The sequence below is a fragment of the Equus caballus genome, chromosome 1 (assembly GCF_041296265.1).
Source record: "Equus caballus isolate H_3958 breed thoroughbred chromosome 1, TB-T2T, whole genome shotgun sequence".
NCBI classification, from domain to species: Eukaryota; Metazoa; Chordata; class Mammalia; order Perissodactyla; family Equidae; genus Equus; species Equus caballus.
In genome coordinates, this window is record NC_091684.1 from 165,568,163 (window position 1) to 165,584,138 (window position 15,976).

At 32.8% G+C, this 15,976-nt stretch overlaps 1 protein-coding gene across 4 annotated transcripts in view; it reads left to right on the plus strand.

Moving 5' to 3' along the window:
• The window catches only part of DPH6 (diphthamine biosynthesis 6), a 175,856-nt gene that overhangs the window by 119,022 nt on the left and 40,858 nt on the right, over positions 1-15,976 (plus strand). For 3 of the 4 annotated variants that reach the window (XR_002800601.2, XM_023620489.2, XM_070272389.1), the window contains exon 6: positions 11,440-11,501. Coding sequence is in view for 3 of the 4 variants with exons in the window: in XM_023620489.2 (XP_023476257.1) it covers positions 11,440-11,501 (62 nt within the window). In the remaining variant the exon portion in view is untranslated. Of the gene's footprint in view, positions 1-11,439; positions 11,502-13,753; positions 14,246-15,976 lie in introns of those variants that run through there. The other variant, XM_023620504.2, reaches the window with a different exon arrangement.

Here is a 15,976-nt window from a genome sequence, read left to right on the forward strand (position 1 = left end):
CCCCATACCCAGGTCATCAGTAAGTACTGTATGTCCTACCTACTGTATGTTGCTCTGAGATCTGTTCTCTTTCTTCCATACCTATTGCCTTGCCTATTACATCCTCTCTTACTAACTATTGCAGCAGCCCCTTTATTTGCCTTCTGACCTTCAGTCTTGTTTACTGCCAAGGAATTAGACTGAAGCCAGAATGGTCTTTCTAAAAGTCAAATTGGATCATATTATTCCTCTGCTAAGAATTTCTCTCTCTTCTCTGTGACCTTACATTCAAGTATAAACTCTTTAAAATGAAACACAAGGCCCTATAGGATCTGGCTTTTGTTTACTTCTTTTAACCTAAACTTTCACCCTTTCAAACACTCCCTACTTATACTGAGCTTCTTTCAGTTTCCAGTACTCATCATGTTGAAAACTAATATGAATGATTGGGAAGATATTTCTAAAATAAATGTTACAAATCCCCCTTTTAAAAAAATTTGTTTGTTTGAAACACATATCTTTCACTTTTTGTCCACTTTTTGCATGTTAATACTGTATAGTATTTTTAAAGGGAGAAAAAACTACCACTTGAGCTATCACCAGCAAGTATTGATTATCATTAACTGCATAATTATACTTACTATGATTTTTTGGTCATTCATTTCATGAATGCCATGGATCTTCAAAGTGAATCCATAAAGTATTGAGTCTTCTTTATGTTACTTACGCTGAAGTAAAATATGAGTTCATAGACTTCAGAAAGAAGTTACATGTTGAGATGAGTCCTAACACAACCTCTAAGATAGGCAAGGATTTAGTGGTCTAATTGTAGAAATGGAAAATCTGGAAATTGAAATAAGATTCTTTCCCAAATATCAACTTTCAAAATATGTGAGTTCATTTTTACTTTTCGAGATTGCATAATCAGTCTTTCTTATCTATTCTTTTAAACATAAATTTAGCCATTTTATTTCTAAAATGCTCAATTATAGAATAAGAGTATGCTCAACTGGAGTCTGGGTACAACAAAAATAGTTATATTTGCCAGCAAAACCATTAGAGCTTTTTCAATGGAATCTACTTGTTATGGTGGCCAGTGAACCTGGTGGAAATAAGAAGAGATTATTAGATATGTGTGTGTATGTGTGTTTAACTTTGAAGATACATGGGATGCTCCATTCCTGTCTGCATTGAATTTATCAAGAATTATAGGCAGACTAGAAATTGCTTCTCAGAGTGATTATAACTTTTTTAATATCACCTACTGATTTTACAGTAAAAGTCTAGGCTACAAAAGTTGAGATGAGAACACAATTCATTTTACTTGACTCTGTTAAAAATAGCATTATTAAACATTTTGTGATGTTTCTCTCATGTCATATATTGGCCTGTCGTGAAGAAATAAACCTCCACTTGCTTTCGTGACAGTAGATAATAAATTGACTGATATAATTCAGTTGAGAAGTTGAAAAATGCATTGAAAATAATGGGGCATAACATTCTAGGGTTAACATTTATTCATAGATGATGCAATTAAATAAAACAGGCATTAACTTCAAGGTCAGTCAGTAAAGTAATAAAATTGAATATTTTAATTGAATTGTAATTGCTTCCCATTGATACATGCAAGTAAAGTAAAATAGATGTCAGCTCTGCAAATTATGATTCTTCCTCCTAATTAATTTCTTAATTCTGCATAGAGTTATCCAGTGCCTAGGTCTTGTTGTGGGTTTTTTCATCCATCCAGCTTCCATGAAGAAATGTCTATAAGACATGATTAAATGGTTAGGTGTCAGGATTTACAGTAAATTTTTTCTGCACTTTGGAGAAAATTTTGTTAGCAACTCAAAGTAACTTATTTATATATTTGAGTTAAAATGTACGCCAAATATAACATCATCCTGTGTCTAATGGATCATAATCATCTTCTTGATTAATATTGATATCTCTTGATATTGTTATTTATATCAACATTAATAATGTAACCATCTCAATGATTATAAAGGTTTTCGTAGGGGAGATAGATAACATTGAGACTCATATTCCATAGCTGACTGATTCAGGAGGTAAATTGAACAGACTGTTAGGATTTTGGTGAAGGACAGTTTATGTCCATTCATGATTCAGGCTTTACTAGAAAAGAGAGACCTAAATTGAATGAATCTAAAAAAAACATCTTTTTCAAGGCCTAGGATAAATTGAAGCTTTTAGATAAAGTTGAATTGCATTAAAAGACCATGAACCATTGTGGCTTTTTCATAGGCTTTTCATAGTCCCTCAAAAGGTTTTAACGTAATGCAGTTTTATATAAAATAAAATGGGAATGATGACATTACAAAGGTGAAGAGAGAGATTTTCAAATTATACTGAAATTGTATTGGGTCTTGATACTGGAGTTTATTTCAAGAAAGAGAAGATTATGCCTTTTGGACTGGCTGCATTTACCAGTTAAATGGCTTCTGCTTAAAAATGAAAATAGAATGAATGTATAACATGGATTTAAGAATTACTGAGGTATAGTTATATTTTCTTATACTTTAAAATGATTCTATGCAATAGAATCATTTGAGAGCAAATATATTGGTATGTTAGCATCTTTCTTTAGTTGTGCTTAGAAATGTAAATGGATTCTTATTACTAAAATGAGTAAGTTAAACTGAGAAATTATTTATGTTGTCTAAGCTTTGTGTTAAATTTTAGTTCAAACATTGACTTCATTATTTTAAATGTTTCTCTCTAAACCATTTAAAACATAAAAATTTAAAAATAAGTCCATTGATAAATATATTTTATTGATGCTGATCTGAACTTGACCTTCCATTCTCAATTATGAAAGATCTTGAATGTCAAAATTCTCTGTGTATATCACCTGGTTAGAAAATAAAACCAAAATATATGAGATAAAGACTAACATCTTTGGGCTTCATAATTATAGGTAAGCTAACAGTTTTTTCATGTTAAGGTGATCTGTTTCTCCTGATCTTTGTGTTAAAATTATTTGAATAATTGTCCTGTTTCACTCAGAGAAATTAAATATTATAAAGACTGTGCACACAATGCTAAGATGTTTCTAAATGAGACTTGTGAAAAAATATGTGAAGTGTAAGAAAATTAAGTAATCATTCAATATATTTATAAAAGTAAGTTAGAAAGAGTTTTCATTTCCATATAGTTTAATATTTATTGACTCATCAGTGTTCTAGACAGTGAAGAATTTCTTGAGGAAAGTTCTGTATCTGAATGTAGTCTGTAGTAGGATGGATAGTCTTCCTCCCACATCCCTGACGAATATCATCCAATGTGTAAAAGTCTCAACGATTTAGAAGAGATTTCAGAGATCGGGCTGGCTTCAGGCCATTGATTTCTCAAGGATAGTAGCTTGGGATCTCTGGATCTTATCCAAGAAAATATTTTATAAAAACAGTTTTAAATGCATGTCATATGGGCCATGATCATGAGGTGCCCGATGACTGGTCACTTTCTAATAAACAGAAAAATGGAAGCAAAGACAAACTGCACTTGGACCGAGTAACCAGCAAGATATCAGGAGAAAAGGGCTCGAGTAGTCATTATAAACAAGTATGGTGGAACATGTTAGCCTGACACAAGTATCGTATTATATACAGTGTTGATTTTAAAGTAGAAAGATCCATTCAGAAGAATATGTAGTGAATATTGAATCTGGACAAGCAGTTTTGTTATTAAATCAGACATTTTTTGGAAAAGAATTATAGTCTATTTAAATAGTATCATATGAGATAAGAACTCCTAAATCATAGTTCATGCCAAAGCAGCCTAGTGAAATCACCAGAGGTAACCTCTGATAAATTTATAATGTGTCAAGATTGTTTATTTTTCAGGTCCTGCCATTTCCTTGGTTTTACATGTCTGTTGAAATCATATGTTGTTTTGGGTATGTGAAAGATTGTTACTAATTGGTCTGCCCTGTGTGAAATGTTGAAAGCATCAGACCATGAATCAGAGCAGCATCTACCACCCTCATTAAACATGGGACAGCCTCTATTACGAAACTGTGAAGACTCACACAGGCAGCTTATTTCATTATTCACTCTGAGAGGAAAGAAAGAGCGTTTTTTTATTTATTGTCTTTTGTAGCTATTTTATAGCTTTACAATAATCTCCTGCTGTAATGACATGATCTATAATATGTTTCAGGGAAATATTTGAAAGTCTTCTTTGAAGTTTTAAATTTTGATTTATTTCAATTGTTTTGGCTTCATAGAATTTTCAGTGCTTAGCCCAGTAATAAATAATTGAAAATATTTCTATGAATACGGAAAAATCTTGACATGATCAACTAATTTTTACCAAGGTATACCTGTGTGATGATCACAGATTCATGTGGAAAAACTTTGCCCGGTGTGGCTTATGTTTACATATTTTACTGACTGTCTTATCTAAAGGCAAGCCAAATTACTTTATCCATCACGGAAGGTAGCCATCTCTGAAATGAGATATAACAGCAGTTCCATACTTTAACAGTTCGAAACTGGGGCCTGATGATTCTACAATGAATTAAAAGACTGCAAGAAAAATGGGAAGATCATCAGTTTGATCTTCCATTGCCTACTTGTATAAAACTATATGCTTTTAAATTCCCTTTCATGCCTTTTAGACAGGCATTTATTTGCTCCCAGATCCTTATAGAGAATGCAAAACATAAATTCATAGATTCAATCAGGAGAGACTTTTAAAATGATTTTAGTGATGTGTAGCCTAGTGCCTGAATGCTGAGTGTGCTGTACGTGTGTTTTATGACACGTACATATATATATATATATATATATATATATATATATATATATATATATGAGAATCAAGGAATTGGAAGGGAAGCTAAAAAGTAACTTCCAGCCATGCTGGCCTTATACATTCATGCTATGAGTTTTCCAAATTTCCACCAGTAATAGATGAATAGATAAAGGAAAAGTATGAAAGACGTAGCTGTGCTGGAAAACATTATAAACATTGCTGTGAACTAGAGATGAATAGACATACAAAATAGTAGAGGACTGAAGCTGTGGGGCTATGACTCAGAGGGTCAGAAAGCAGGCAAAAGCAGTTGGGAGGTCATAATCTTGTGGAGAAACAGAGACTGAGAGTGCCCCCTATGAGGGAGAAGCTCAAAGAGAAAAGAAAAATAAAATATCCACTCCATAAAAAGAAATCAATTAGAAAAATAAATCACTTGAAATGAAAAAGCAACAGTAAGGTGTGAAAAGTAAGCAATTAGAAATTTTCGAAATGAAACGTACAGTCTTTTAAAAAACCAAAAAACTCCATGGGTAGAATAAACTCTAGGTGAGCCAAGTAGAAGAGAGAATGAGTGAAGCAGAAAAAAATAACTCACCCAGAAGGCAACAAAGAGAGATAGGTAAAAAACATTGAGAGCAATTTAAAATATGGAGGCCAGACTGGGAAACTGCAATATTTATGTAATAGATCTTTCAGAAAAAAAATAGAAGAAATGGTGGAAAAAGAGTTTTGATGGATAAAATGGCTGAAGATTTTCTAGACTTGAAGAAAGATATGAGTTTTGGAATTGCAAGTGCTTATTAGGTGCATATAAATAAAAGTAAACATATGGGGGACAGCACCATGGCGTAGTGGTTAAGTTCATGTGCTCCACTTCAGCTGCCCAGGATTTGCAGATTCAGATCCCATGTGCAGATCTAGCACCGCTCATCAAGCCATGTTGTGTCAGCATCCCACATAAAACAGAGGAAGATTGGCACAGATGTTAGCTCAGTGACAAGCTTCCTCAAACAAAAAGAGGAAGATTGACAACAGATGTTAGCTCAGGGCCAATCTTCCTCACAAAAAAATGAATAATAATAAAAAAATAAACATACACCTAGACAAATTGTATTAAAATTACAAAGTGTCAAAGGTAAAGTGAAAATTGTACAATCTGTCTAGCATAGAGGAAATAAAGCTTCCTCATCTGGGAACCACTGTTAGACTGACAGCATAAATCTCATTAGGGACAACAAATGCCTGAAGAACTAATATATTACAACTAAGCTATTATGTAACAATGAGAATGAGATAGAGCAATATAAGACATGGAAAAACTAGGAGAGTTTACCACTCACAGATCTTAAGCAAAAAGGAAAACAAGAATGGACTTCAGTTAGAAATAGATTCAGTTCCAGGAGAAATTAATGAGAAACAATGGTGAGCAATGACATTATAAAATATATTGGTAAGCTTAATTTTTCTTGCCAAAAATGGTAGAACTAAAATTTAACACAATAGTAAAAACTGAAACGATGGGGCTTATTTAGTGGCTAGTTAAATTCTCTTGGTCAAAAAGATGCTAAACATAAATTCTTAGATTTATGTTCTAAGATTCATGCATTCTTAAATAATTTATTTAGACAAATACTGTGGTTTTGAATGTTTTAAAAAATTACTAGTGATTTCTGAAAAAGTAGAAATCTGTCTACAATTTCCTAATCAGCAGAGAAAACGAATAGACAAAAATCTTTTTCAATCCAGTATAACACAGAAAATAGCAAAGGAAAAAATATATATAAAGCTTAATGTAACAGAAAATCCACATAAGATGATAGAAACAGGTGTAGAGTTACAATGTAAAATATAAAAAATGTAACATGGTTAAATTCAGTTTTTATTGTATGTATTATTTTTAAAATTTTTTATTGTGGTAACATTGATTTATAACATTACATAAACGTCAGGTGTACATCATATTTTGATTTCTATATAGACTACATCGTGTTTGCCACCAAAAGTCTAATTGTCATTCGTCACTGTACAAATGTGCCGCTTTACCCCTTTCACCCTTCCTCACCTCCCTTCCTCTCTGGTAACCACCAATTTGTTCTTTCTATCTGTGTTAAACTCAATTTTTTAGAGTTGTGTTTGTAAGCTAGGGCAAAATTTTTAAAATCCAATTGTATGTAATTTATAAAAGGCATCTAAAACAAAAGCATACAGAAAATTTGAAATAAATGATAGTAAAATATATATCAGAAAAATGCTAACAAAAGAAAGCTGATGTTGTAATGTTGATAAACAGAATATAAGATAAAAATCATACATGGAGATGAAAGAGTCAGTACTACTTAATAAGGGAATAATCCCATCGAGAAGTTTTAAAAATTGTGAATTTGTATACAAATAACAACATAGCTTTAAAATATATAAAGCAAAACTGATAGAATTGTAAGAAATTATTAAAACTACATCATAATGGGGGATTTTGCCACTCCTTTATTAGAAACTGATGGTTCACAGAAACTGAATATTAAAGGCCATAGCAGATTTGAACAGCAGAATTAACAATCGCAATCATGATTTTGTGTGTTTGGATACAGAATCTTGCTTTCAATAGATGGAGAACATACTTTCCTAGCACAAATGGAACATTCATAAAATTTGACCATGTTCTAGGTCACAAAGGAAATTTACCAGATTTTGAAGAATTATCTCATAAAGACTACAGTTTTGACCACAGTGCAATCAAATTAAAAAACAACAAAAAATAGTAAAAAATAAACGTTTTGACGCTTACTAGAGTAATCCTAAATAACTCAATAAAAATGACAAAATATTGAAAACTGAATGACAATAAAAGTGCCACTTTTCAAATCTTCTGGAATGTAGCTAAATTGATACTTAAGTCCTTCTGTTTCAAAAATAAGAAATGTGTAAATATAAATGAATTGTGTTCAAATCAAGAAGCTAGAAATAAACAAGCTATTGAATTAACACAAAGAAAGCAAAAGGAAGGTAATGATAAGTGTAAGAGCAAAATTTGTGAAATTGAAAAGTGGGGAAGACATTGAAAACAACAACAAAAAGCTGCCTCTTCGATGAGACTCCCCAAATTGCCAAATATAACAAGATCTATCAAGAGAAAAGACCAATCACCAATAAAGTATTATGCCTTATGTGAATTCATAAAACAAATGGGAAACCCTAAAAAAACACATTTGATAAGCAAAGGACTAAGTGGCCTTGGTTTTGAAGAAGTGTTTCAGTATTATTTTTAAAAAGATGAGTAGTCTATTAGAAAAATGGCCAAAAAATATGAATAATCAATTCATAGTAAAACAAAAGCTGCAAATCTGGCCATAAATTTCTGAAAAACGTGTTCTACCTGAATCATACAAAAGTAAAGATATGCAAATAAAAATACCGATAGATAAATATCATTTTTTCTATCATAATGGCGAAAATTTTAAATTTAATAATATCTAGTATTGGTGAATTGAGGAATACATCTCAGTAGATATGGACAAAGTAGTTATAAAATGTGGTTGTTCATGCTCTAAAACAGCAGAATTAACAAGTCTGAGAAAATGACAAAGAAATCTTAGCGAATGAGGTGTAGATGGAAACATCTTTAACCCAGCTTAGAGAAGCAAGGTAATCTGGTAGTTGAAACCAGGGCTCCACAGCCAGACTGCCTAAATTTGATCCTGATTTTCTCTCTTGGTAGTGGGTGACCTTGGAGAGTCACTGTGAACTTCTCTGTGCCTCAATTTTCTCATCTGTTAAGTGGAGACAATAATAGTCCCTACTCATTGGATTGTTATGAGAATCCAATTAGTTAATATTTGTAGAACACTTATAATGATGCCTTGCACATAGTAAGTACTATGTAATTTATTTTTTAAGTAAATAAATTTCGTAAGGAAAAATCATTTCTAACAGCCATTGTGTTAATTATCAAAACCTTCTCCATGATCTAAGATTAAAAAAATTATATCACTAGACGTTATAGCCTCTGGAGTTATGGGTTCTGATTAGAGTCCTTTGGTTCTCTACTAACTATCTCTAAGAGTAGATTAAAACAGACTTTTGTATGTCGCACTAGTTTTTCTGAAATATTTTAAAGTAAATTGTAGGTGGCATGACACAGACTCAGATATGGATGGAAACTGCGTGTTTAAGCTGAGGTGTCATATACATCAGTAGGGAAGAGATTCCAAAAATAGTACTTATTATCCATAAGTGAGAGATACAATTATAACACTCCTTATATGATAGCTGCATGTAAATTCTACATGAATTAAAGATCTAAATGTGGACAGCAAAATTTTAAAACTTTGAAAAGAAAATATAAGAGATTAACATTATGACCTTGGGATAAGAAAGAGTTTATTACAATACAAAGAAAAAAATTTTAATAATAATTCTTTTGACTACTATACAATAAAGCTTATGTTTGTTAAAAGACCCTCCCCCAATAAAAAAAAGTGTAATGACAAGCCACTGATTAGGAAGAGATTTACAATGCTCATAATGATGAAGGATTAGTCGTCAGAATGTATCAAAAACTATGCATCATCAAATGAAAGATAAAATTCAGCATTAAAAATGGGCAAATGATTTTAATATGCAACTTACAGAAGTGAAAGCCTGAATGAAGGGGCAATGAAATATGAAAACATGCTTACTTTTAATAGTGATCAGAAAATGAAAATTAAAGCAAGTATCCAAAACAATTATATATATAAATATCTCAGATTGACAAAGATGAAAAAATCAGACAACACTAAATTATTTTCACATTATGTGAAATGGGAATTCTGTTTCCCTGATGGTGAAAGTACAAATTGGTAATACTACTTTGGAGAGCAATTGGCAATATTATATATATATATTCTCCTCTAGCATAATAATTTCGCATTAAAGCATATTCACTGCAGGATAGGAAGTACTAGTGACAAAACAGAAATTAGAAACAAGCTAGTGGCCAAGTTCCCATCTACTGGAGAATGGATAAGCAAATTCTACGTATGCATATAATAGAATATAATATGACACTAAAACTGGATGGATCAGAGCCACAGTAATCAATATAAGTAAATCTCATTAGCACTGTGAATTGAAAAAAATCTAGTAAAAAGTTATACCATTCATGTAAAAATTTAATATACATGAACAATACCAAATATTGTTTTAGATATAAGCATTTGTAGTAAAATTGTAAAAGCATAGTTGGAAGGTAACATGCCAACTTCAGAAGAGCAGTTATCTATGTAGAAAGGCCAGGGGGAATAGATTAAAAGGGGTTGATAAACTGTGAAATTCCATTATGTCGTTGGTGGAGTTTATTTCTTAAAGAAAAGGTTATGGAGGAAATATGGCAAGATGTTAATCCTTGTTAAATCTGGGTGGTGATGACATGGATGTTTGTCTCAAAATATTTTGTTTACTTATTCATTTTAAACACTGAATTGCAAAGTGATTGACAGGAATAGAGGAACAGAACAAAGTCAACGATTAGTTCGTCTATGTGTTCACCCAGCCAATTGAAATTTTAATTTTAGTGACTACACCATGAGAATAAGATCACTGTGAAGGGAAGGGAATTGACTCAGATATTCTACCTAGTGCTGCTAGTCTGAGTTGTTTGCTTTGGGTCTGATGTAATTTAATACACAGTGGCAGAAGACTCCTTACTCTTTACCTGACTTCCCTTTTGTTACTCTGATATGTGATTATAGGAAATATCATGTTACCAAAAATGCCATCCAACTAAAAGCAGAAATTATTATTCACTTTGTATAGTTAATAAGCTAAATGATTTAAATCAATAATAAATAGAAATAACTTATTTAAATAAACCTAAGCCAGTACCTGTATTAGGAATGTGAATATCCAAACTGAATTCTTTCTTTTCACAGCCAACTTGTGGCATGTGAGTTTTTTTTTCCTGTCAGGTTAGTTTTGGAATATGGGAAGAGTTATTGTCTACACTTGTCCACCCACACCCCATCACCCACATAAGCTCTACTATTATATCAATTGAATATCTTTATCAGAGATTATGCGTATGCTATTGGTACAAAAATGATTTTTCAGAGTGTTTCTGTCTTTACTTGGAAAACATGTTGTCACACAGTGGTCACTGGAGTGAAATGTCATTTAATTTGCTAGTTCAATTATTTATGTCCTAATGCTACTAAGTAAGTTAATTATATAGGCATAACACTCTACCTCTCTTCTATTTTCTACTGTTTTTCTCTAAGTAAGAAGTTTGAAGTTTAGACAAACTAGGGATAAATCAGAAAATTCTCACTGTTGTACATACTTAAAAAAGAAAACCATAATAATTAAAATATGAAAGATTTAAATTTCATATCTTTGAAATGATACTTGTTTTTTCCATTCTAATTACAACTCCTCAAAAATGAAAAAAGAATTGAAATAATGCCTCTGGCAGTTGACACAGTGCAATTGAAATGAATTGGAATGAAACGTTTTTCAGGAGCAAGAAAACCAGTTACGCAGGAGGAATGGGAAAGTCAATACTAGCAAAATACGTTTTACTTTAGGATCAGAGCAATTTAAAATAAATACATACTGGTTTCCTAGGCAAGGAGGAGCCAAGGGAAGGGGGATGTGTCTTTAAACTTCCAATCTGATAGTTTTCTAAAAAAATTGAACTTTTCTTGGCAGGTTTAGATCCCGATAAGCATCTTGGAAAAACCCTGGATCAAATGGAGCCTTATCTTTTAGAGGTAAAAATTTATACTATTTCTCGAAATATAGGCATCTAAAGGAGGAAAAAAATAGTGCCGTGATATAATGACTGTAAAATTAATTTTATTTAAAAGAAAACTCAAATACATTCATGATATAGTTTTATGAAAAAATTAAACTTCTAATGGATATAAAAATGTTTGTTTAATTATGAAAATTATTACCAGCTTGTTGACCTGAATAAAAGAGTAAGTAAGCTATACCTAAGAGGAAATTGTTCTGTCAGAAAGTTTACTTTCATTAAAATGGGCATTGTATTCTACATAAAAATTCCTCTACTTCTAAGGTATCTTATAGTCTCCGTGATCAGATGCTTCTCCATCAGAAATGTGAGTGGAAACTTCCTTTAGAGATTATTGAATCTAACCTCTTCTTTTTTACCAATTAGGAAATTAACTTGCCCAGTAGTAACAAATTATCCCAAGGTTTCAGGTTACAATTGTTTAACCCTTATCATTGTCAAATCCTAAATTTATTCTGAACACTCAAGACTTAGTTATTTTCACTCTCTTCTATTAATTATTGTATTTTATTAGAGTCTGAGGACAAATATTTATAAGTGTGGCAAGGCTAAATTAACTAAAATAGCGTGATTATTAGAGGTTTTTTATTCCACAATCTTGAAGGAAAAAAAATCACTCTACTTCTGTGAAAGAACTGAACTCCACTAATAAGTTATCATTTTCCCCTCCCATGCTTTTAATCCATCAGCATCATCTCTGGACATGGTTAATACCGTTGCTGTGGTATGAACTGTTAGCAGTTACATTCTTCACTAACTTTATCGGTTTCACATTTTCTTTCAGAGTTATTTGTATTTGATTATTTTATGGTTTATCAATATGTACCAAATGCTTAGAAAAACCTGAAATGTTAATTCCTTCTTTCATTAAGCATTATTAAGCACCTAATATGTGCCAGGCAAATAGTAAAGATTAGAATAAAGATGAAATGATTATATAAATGTGACAAATTATATTTGATTTCTAGATAATTTCGTGTCATTTGTTTAAGTCTATCTAATGAACACAGTTGCTTTCCTTGCCCCTCCGATAGGACTCTTTCCACTGCAATTCGTTCTATGGCAAACATTATTTCTATGTTCACATGTGTTCACTACCGTCAGACTAAATTTTGCTTCTGCAGAAACGGTGTAGATTAATAACGAAATTAAATTTCTGGGGGTGAAAGAAAGAGAACTTCAGAAATGAGAGACTGGGACTGAGGCAAAATAGCTTTTTGTAAGCTGCTTCTAAAATTTGAAGTGATGAGTTCAGGTTTCAAGCGTGTAGAGATTCTTTGTAGAAAAGGGAAATAAGCTTTTGGAGTTACCATGATGTTGATTATGAATTAATGCGGGTATTATCACGGGATGTTTAAACACAAAAATGCTGAAGTCATTTTATTCAACTCTTGCAAGTTCCTCAACATGACCTGGAAATCTATTTCTCTAGAAAAATTCTCTACCCATTCTCCACAGTGACTATTTCACTCTTTCTCTGCTCTCCTCAGAGAGTGAGTATCCCGCATACCTCCCTGCTCTGCTCCCCTGTTCTGCATGCATTCTCTCTCCTTCATGCAGGTAATCCAGTCTGCCTGGAGTCTTAACTCAGAGCTGAGTCTGTGAGGTTTTCTTGCTGAAATAAGCCTCCTTTGAGTTGCCATTTTCTTCTTTGCCTCCAAATAGGTGACCCTTCTCATGCTATATTTTATTTTTCTCTTAAATAATGTTTATTATAAAAGTAAGGCATGTAATATGTAAAAAATAAATTTAAACACTATCAAGTAATGAAAAATCTTGAGTGACTCCAAGCCTCCAGTTTATCTGTCCTTTCTCAGAGCACTCACTCTTTTCTGTTCGAATTTCTCTCTTCAAAAACATTTTTTGCATATGTAAATATACATTCATGTGTTTATCCACTTTTACCTAAATTGGGGCATGCTATGCACATAATTCTCCATTTTCCATTTTAACACATAGAAATCCAGGTCATTTGTTTCCACAGCATCATTGTGTTCTATTACATGATAATAGATTGACCTATTCTTTGCTGATGAACTTTATTCTTTACTGATTTCTTTCATTTTAAAATATTTTGCTATTACAAATAATGCTAGACTTAACGTTATTTATGTGTATTTTGGGGCATGTATGAGTTTATCTGTAGTATAAAATCCTAGAATGGAAATGCTGAGTCAGAGGTATTATGTATATTTTTAATTTTAACAGATATTGAAGATGTCCGTTTCCAGCTATGGTGGAATAACTTGCATCAACTTTCCCAATACAAACAACCAGAAAGTTATATGAAATTAAAACAACAATAATGTTGGAAGGCGTTAAAGAGTTATAAAAACTGATATAATCTGAGGGGCCAGAATTCCAGTGAGAATGGAAGCCCTGAGCATTGGCTCTTTTCGCTTCAAGGTGTTTTCTAGTTCAAAAATTGTACAGAGATGCTAAGAAGCTGAGGAGAAGACTCCAGCACAGATGCTGACTGGGGCTTTCAGCAGCTTCACAGGGCTAGGGAGACAAAAATTGGATTTCAGGACAAACCAAAGTGGAATGGACCTGGTTAACCCTCCCATTTTTCAAGTGGACTCCTGAATGAGCTATTCATTAGGAGTAAAGGTGAACTAGAAATAGCCCACCCCTTGCAAATACTTATATCCAACTTCAAATCTTATCAATCCTAGACTGAATTAAAGTGATTGGATCCTACTCTTTTTGCCTGTTTTTCTCTGGAGAAAGATAACATGATTCAGAGCCTTAGATTATCTCTAAAATATTCTGTATACAATTTTCAGCAGGCAATCAAAAATTATCAAGCATATTAGGCAGACCTGATGAGATAACTGAAACCAAGAGAAAAACACACAATAGAAACAGCCCCAAAGCATATCCATGTAATCAAATTAACAGATTTAGACTTTTAAAGGGCTATGGCATTGGGTGAGCAGGTGAACTATTTTATGGGAGATTTGGATTCTATGTAAAAGAATCCAATAGAATTCTAGAACTTAAAAATATAATACCTGAAATTAAGAACACAATACATGGGTTTACCAGTCAATTTGATACAGCTGTGAAGACAATTAAAGAATTGGAAGATAGGGTGATATAAAGTATCCAGACTGAAGCACAAAGAGAACACGATGGAAAAAAGAGAAAAGAATCTAAGAGATTTAAGGGAGAGAAGTTTATTATACAGGTAATTGGAGTTGCAGGGGTGGAGGAGAGAGGAAAGAACAGAAGCAGTGTTTGAAGAGATTTTGCTATAGGACCTAGCTATGGTTATTTTGCTGATTTTGACAAGTAGCTTCTCAGGATGGTAAAATTGCTCTAAAGAGGAAGAATGAATATTAATGGGCACAATATGCACATTTTATAAATTTTTATTTTATTGTTTTTTTGTGAGGAAGATTGTCACTGAGCTACCGTCTGTGCTGATCTTCCTCTACTTTATGTGGGATGCTGCCACAGTGTGGCTTGATGAGCACTGCTAGGTCTGCCCCTAGGATCCGAACCTGTAAACCCCGGGCCACCAAAGCGGAGTGGGTGAACTTAACCACTATGCCACTAGGCCAGCCCCACAATATGTACATTTTAAACAGGAATTCTTTTTTCCTGATAGTTAGAGAAAAGTATGCAAAGCAATCTGAGTGTCTTTTTCTCTGGCTTTTGCATAGTCTAGTCTGTGTGTACATGAACTCTCCATAAAATGAGTGCTTAATAAATTTTTATACAGTTAGCAATTTGTTTCTCACCTCATTCACAACAGTTATCTGACACAACCGAGATTTTAACACACACTAACCAAGTTTTTTGCCTTCTTCTTTTTGCCTTTCATTTTTGCATATGCTCATAAAGGAGACTCAAATCTTTGCCTGATGTACCCAGAATACAGTGATTCTAATAGGAAAGCAAATGAATCATCTGTCAAACTCTGTCTTCTTTCTGCATTTAGAGGTTACGTTTGTTTTTTCTTTGAACTCTATCTTCTGCATCATTGCCTAAGACAAATCAGATTTTAAGGAATGCCTGTATCTGCTTATCTTTATGCGTAATGTGATTAACCTCATTAAGTGAGATAAGCGATCAACCACATATTCATTTTTCAACTTGTTGGCACAACTCTCATGAATAGTCAGGGGATCCAAAAGAAGGGGAGAAAACAGACAAACTTTGAACTTGTAGGGGTGGGAGAGAAAAGGGTTAGCTAGAGGAACCTGTTTTGTTCACCCGTCTCAAAGCCCCTGGGCCACCTCTTGTGTAATGTTGGTGGACGTGACTTGTTAACTGTAGTAAATCAATTTAGCTAATATATTAATCCTTCAATATATTACTGTATCCAAGAGAATAATGTTTATTTTTAAGATGGCACCTGAGCCAACAACTGTTGCCAATCTTCTTTTTTTTTTCTCCCCAAATCCCCCCCATACATGGTTGCAT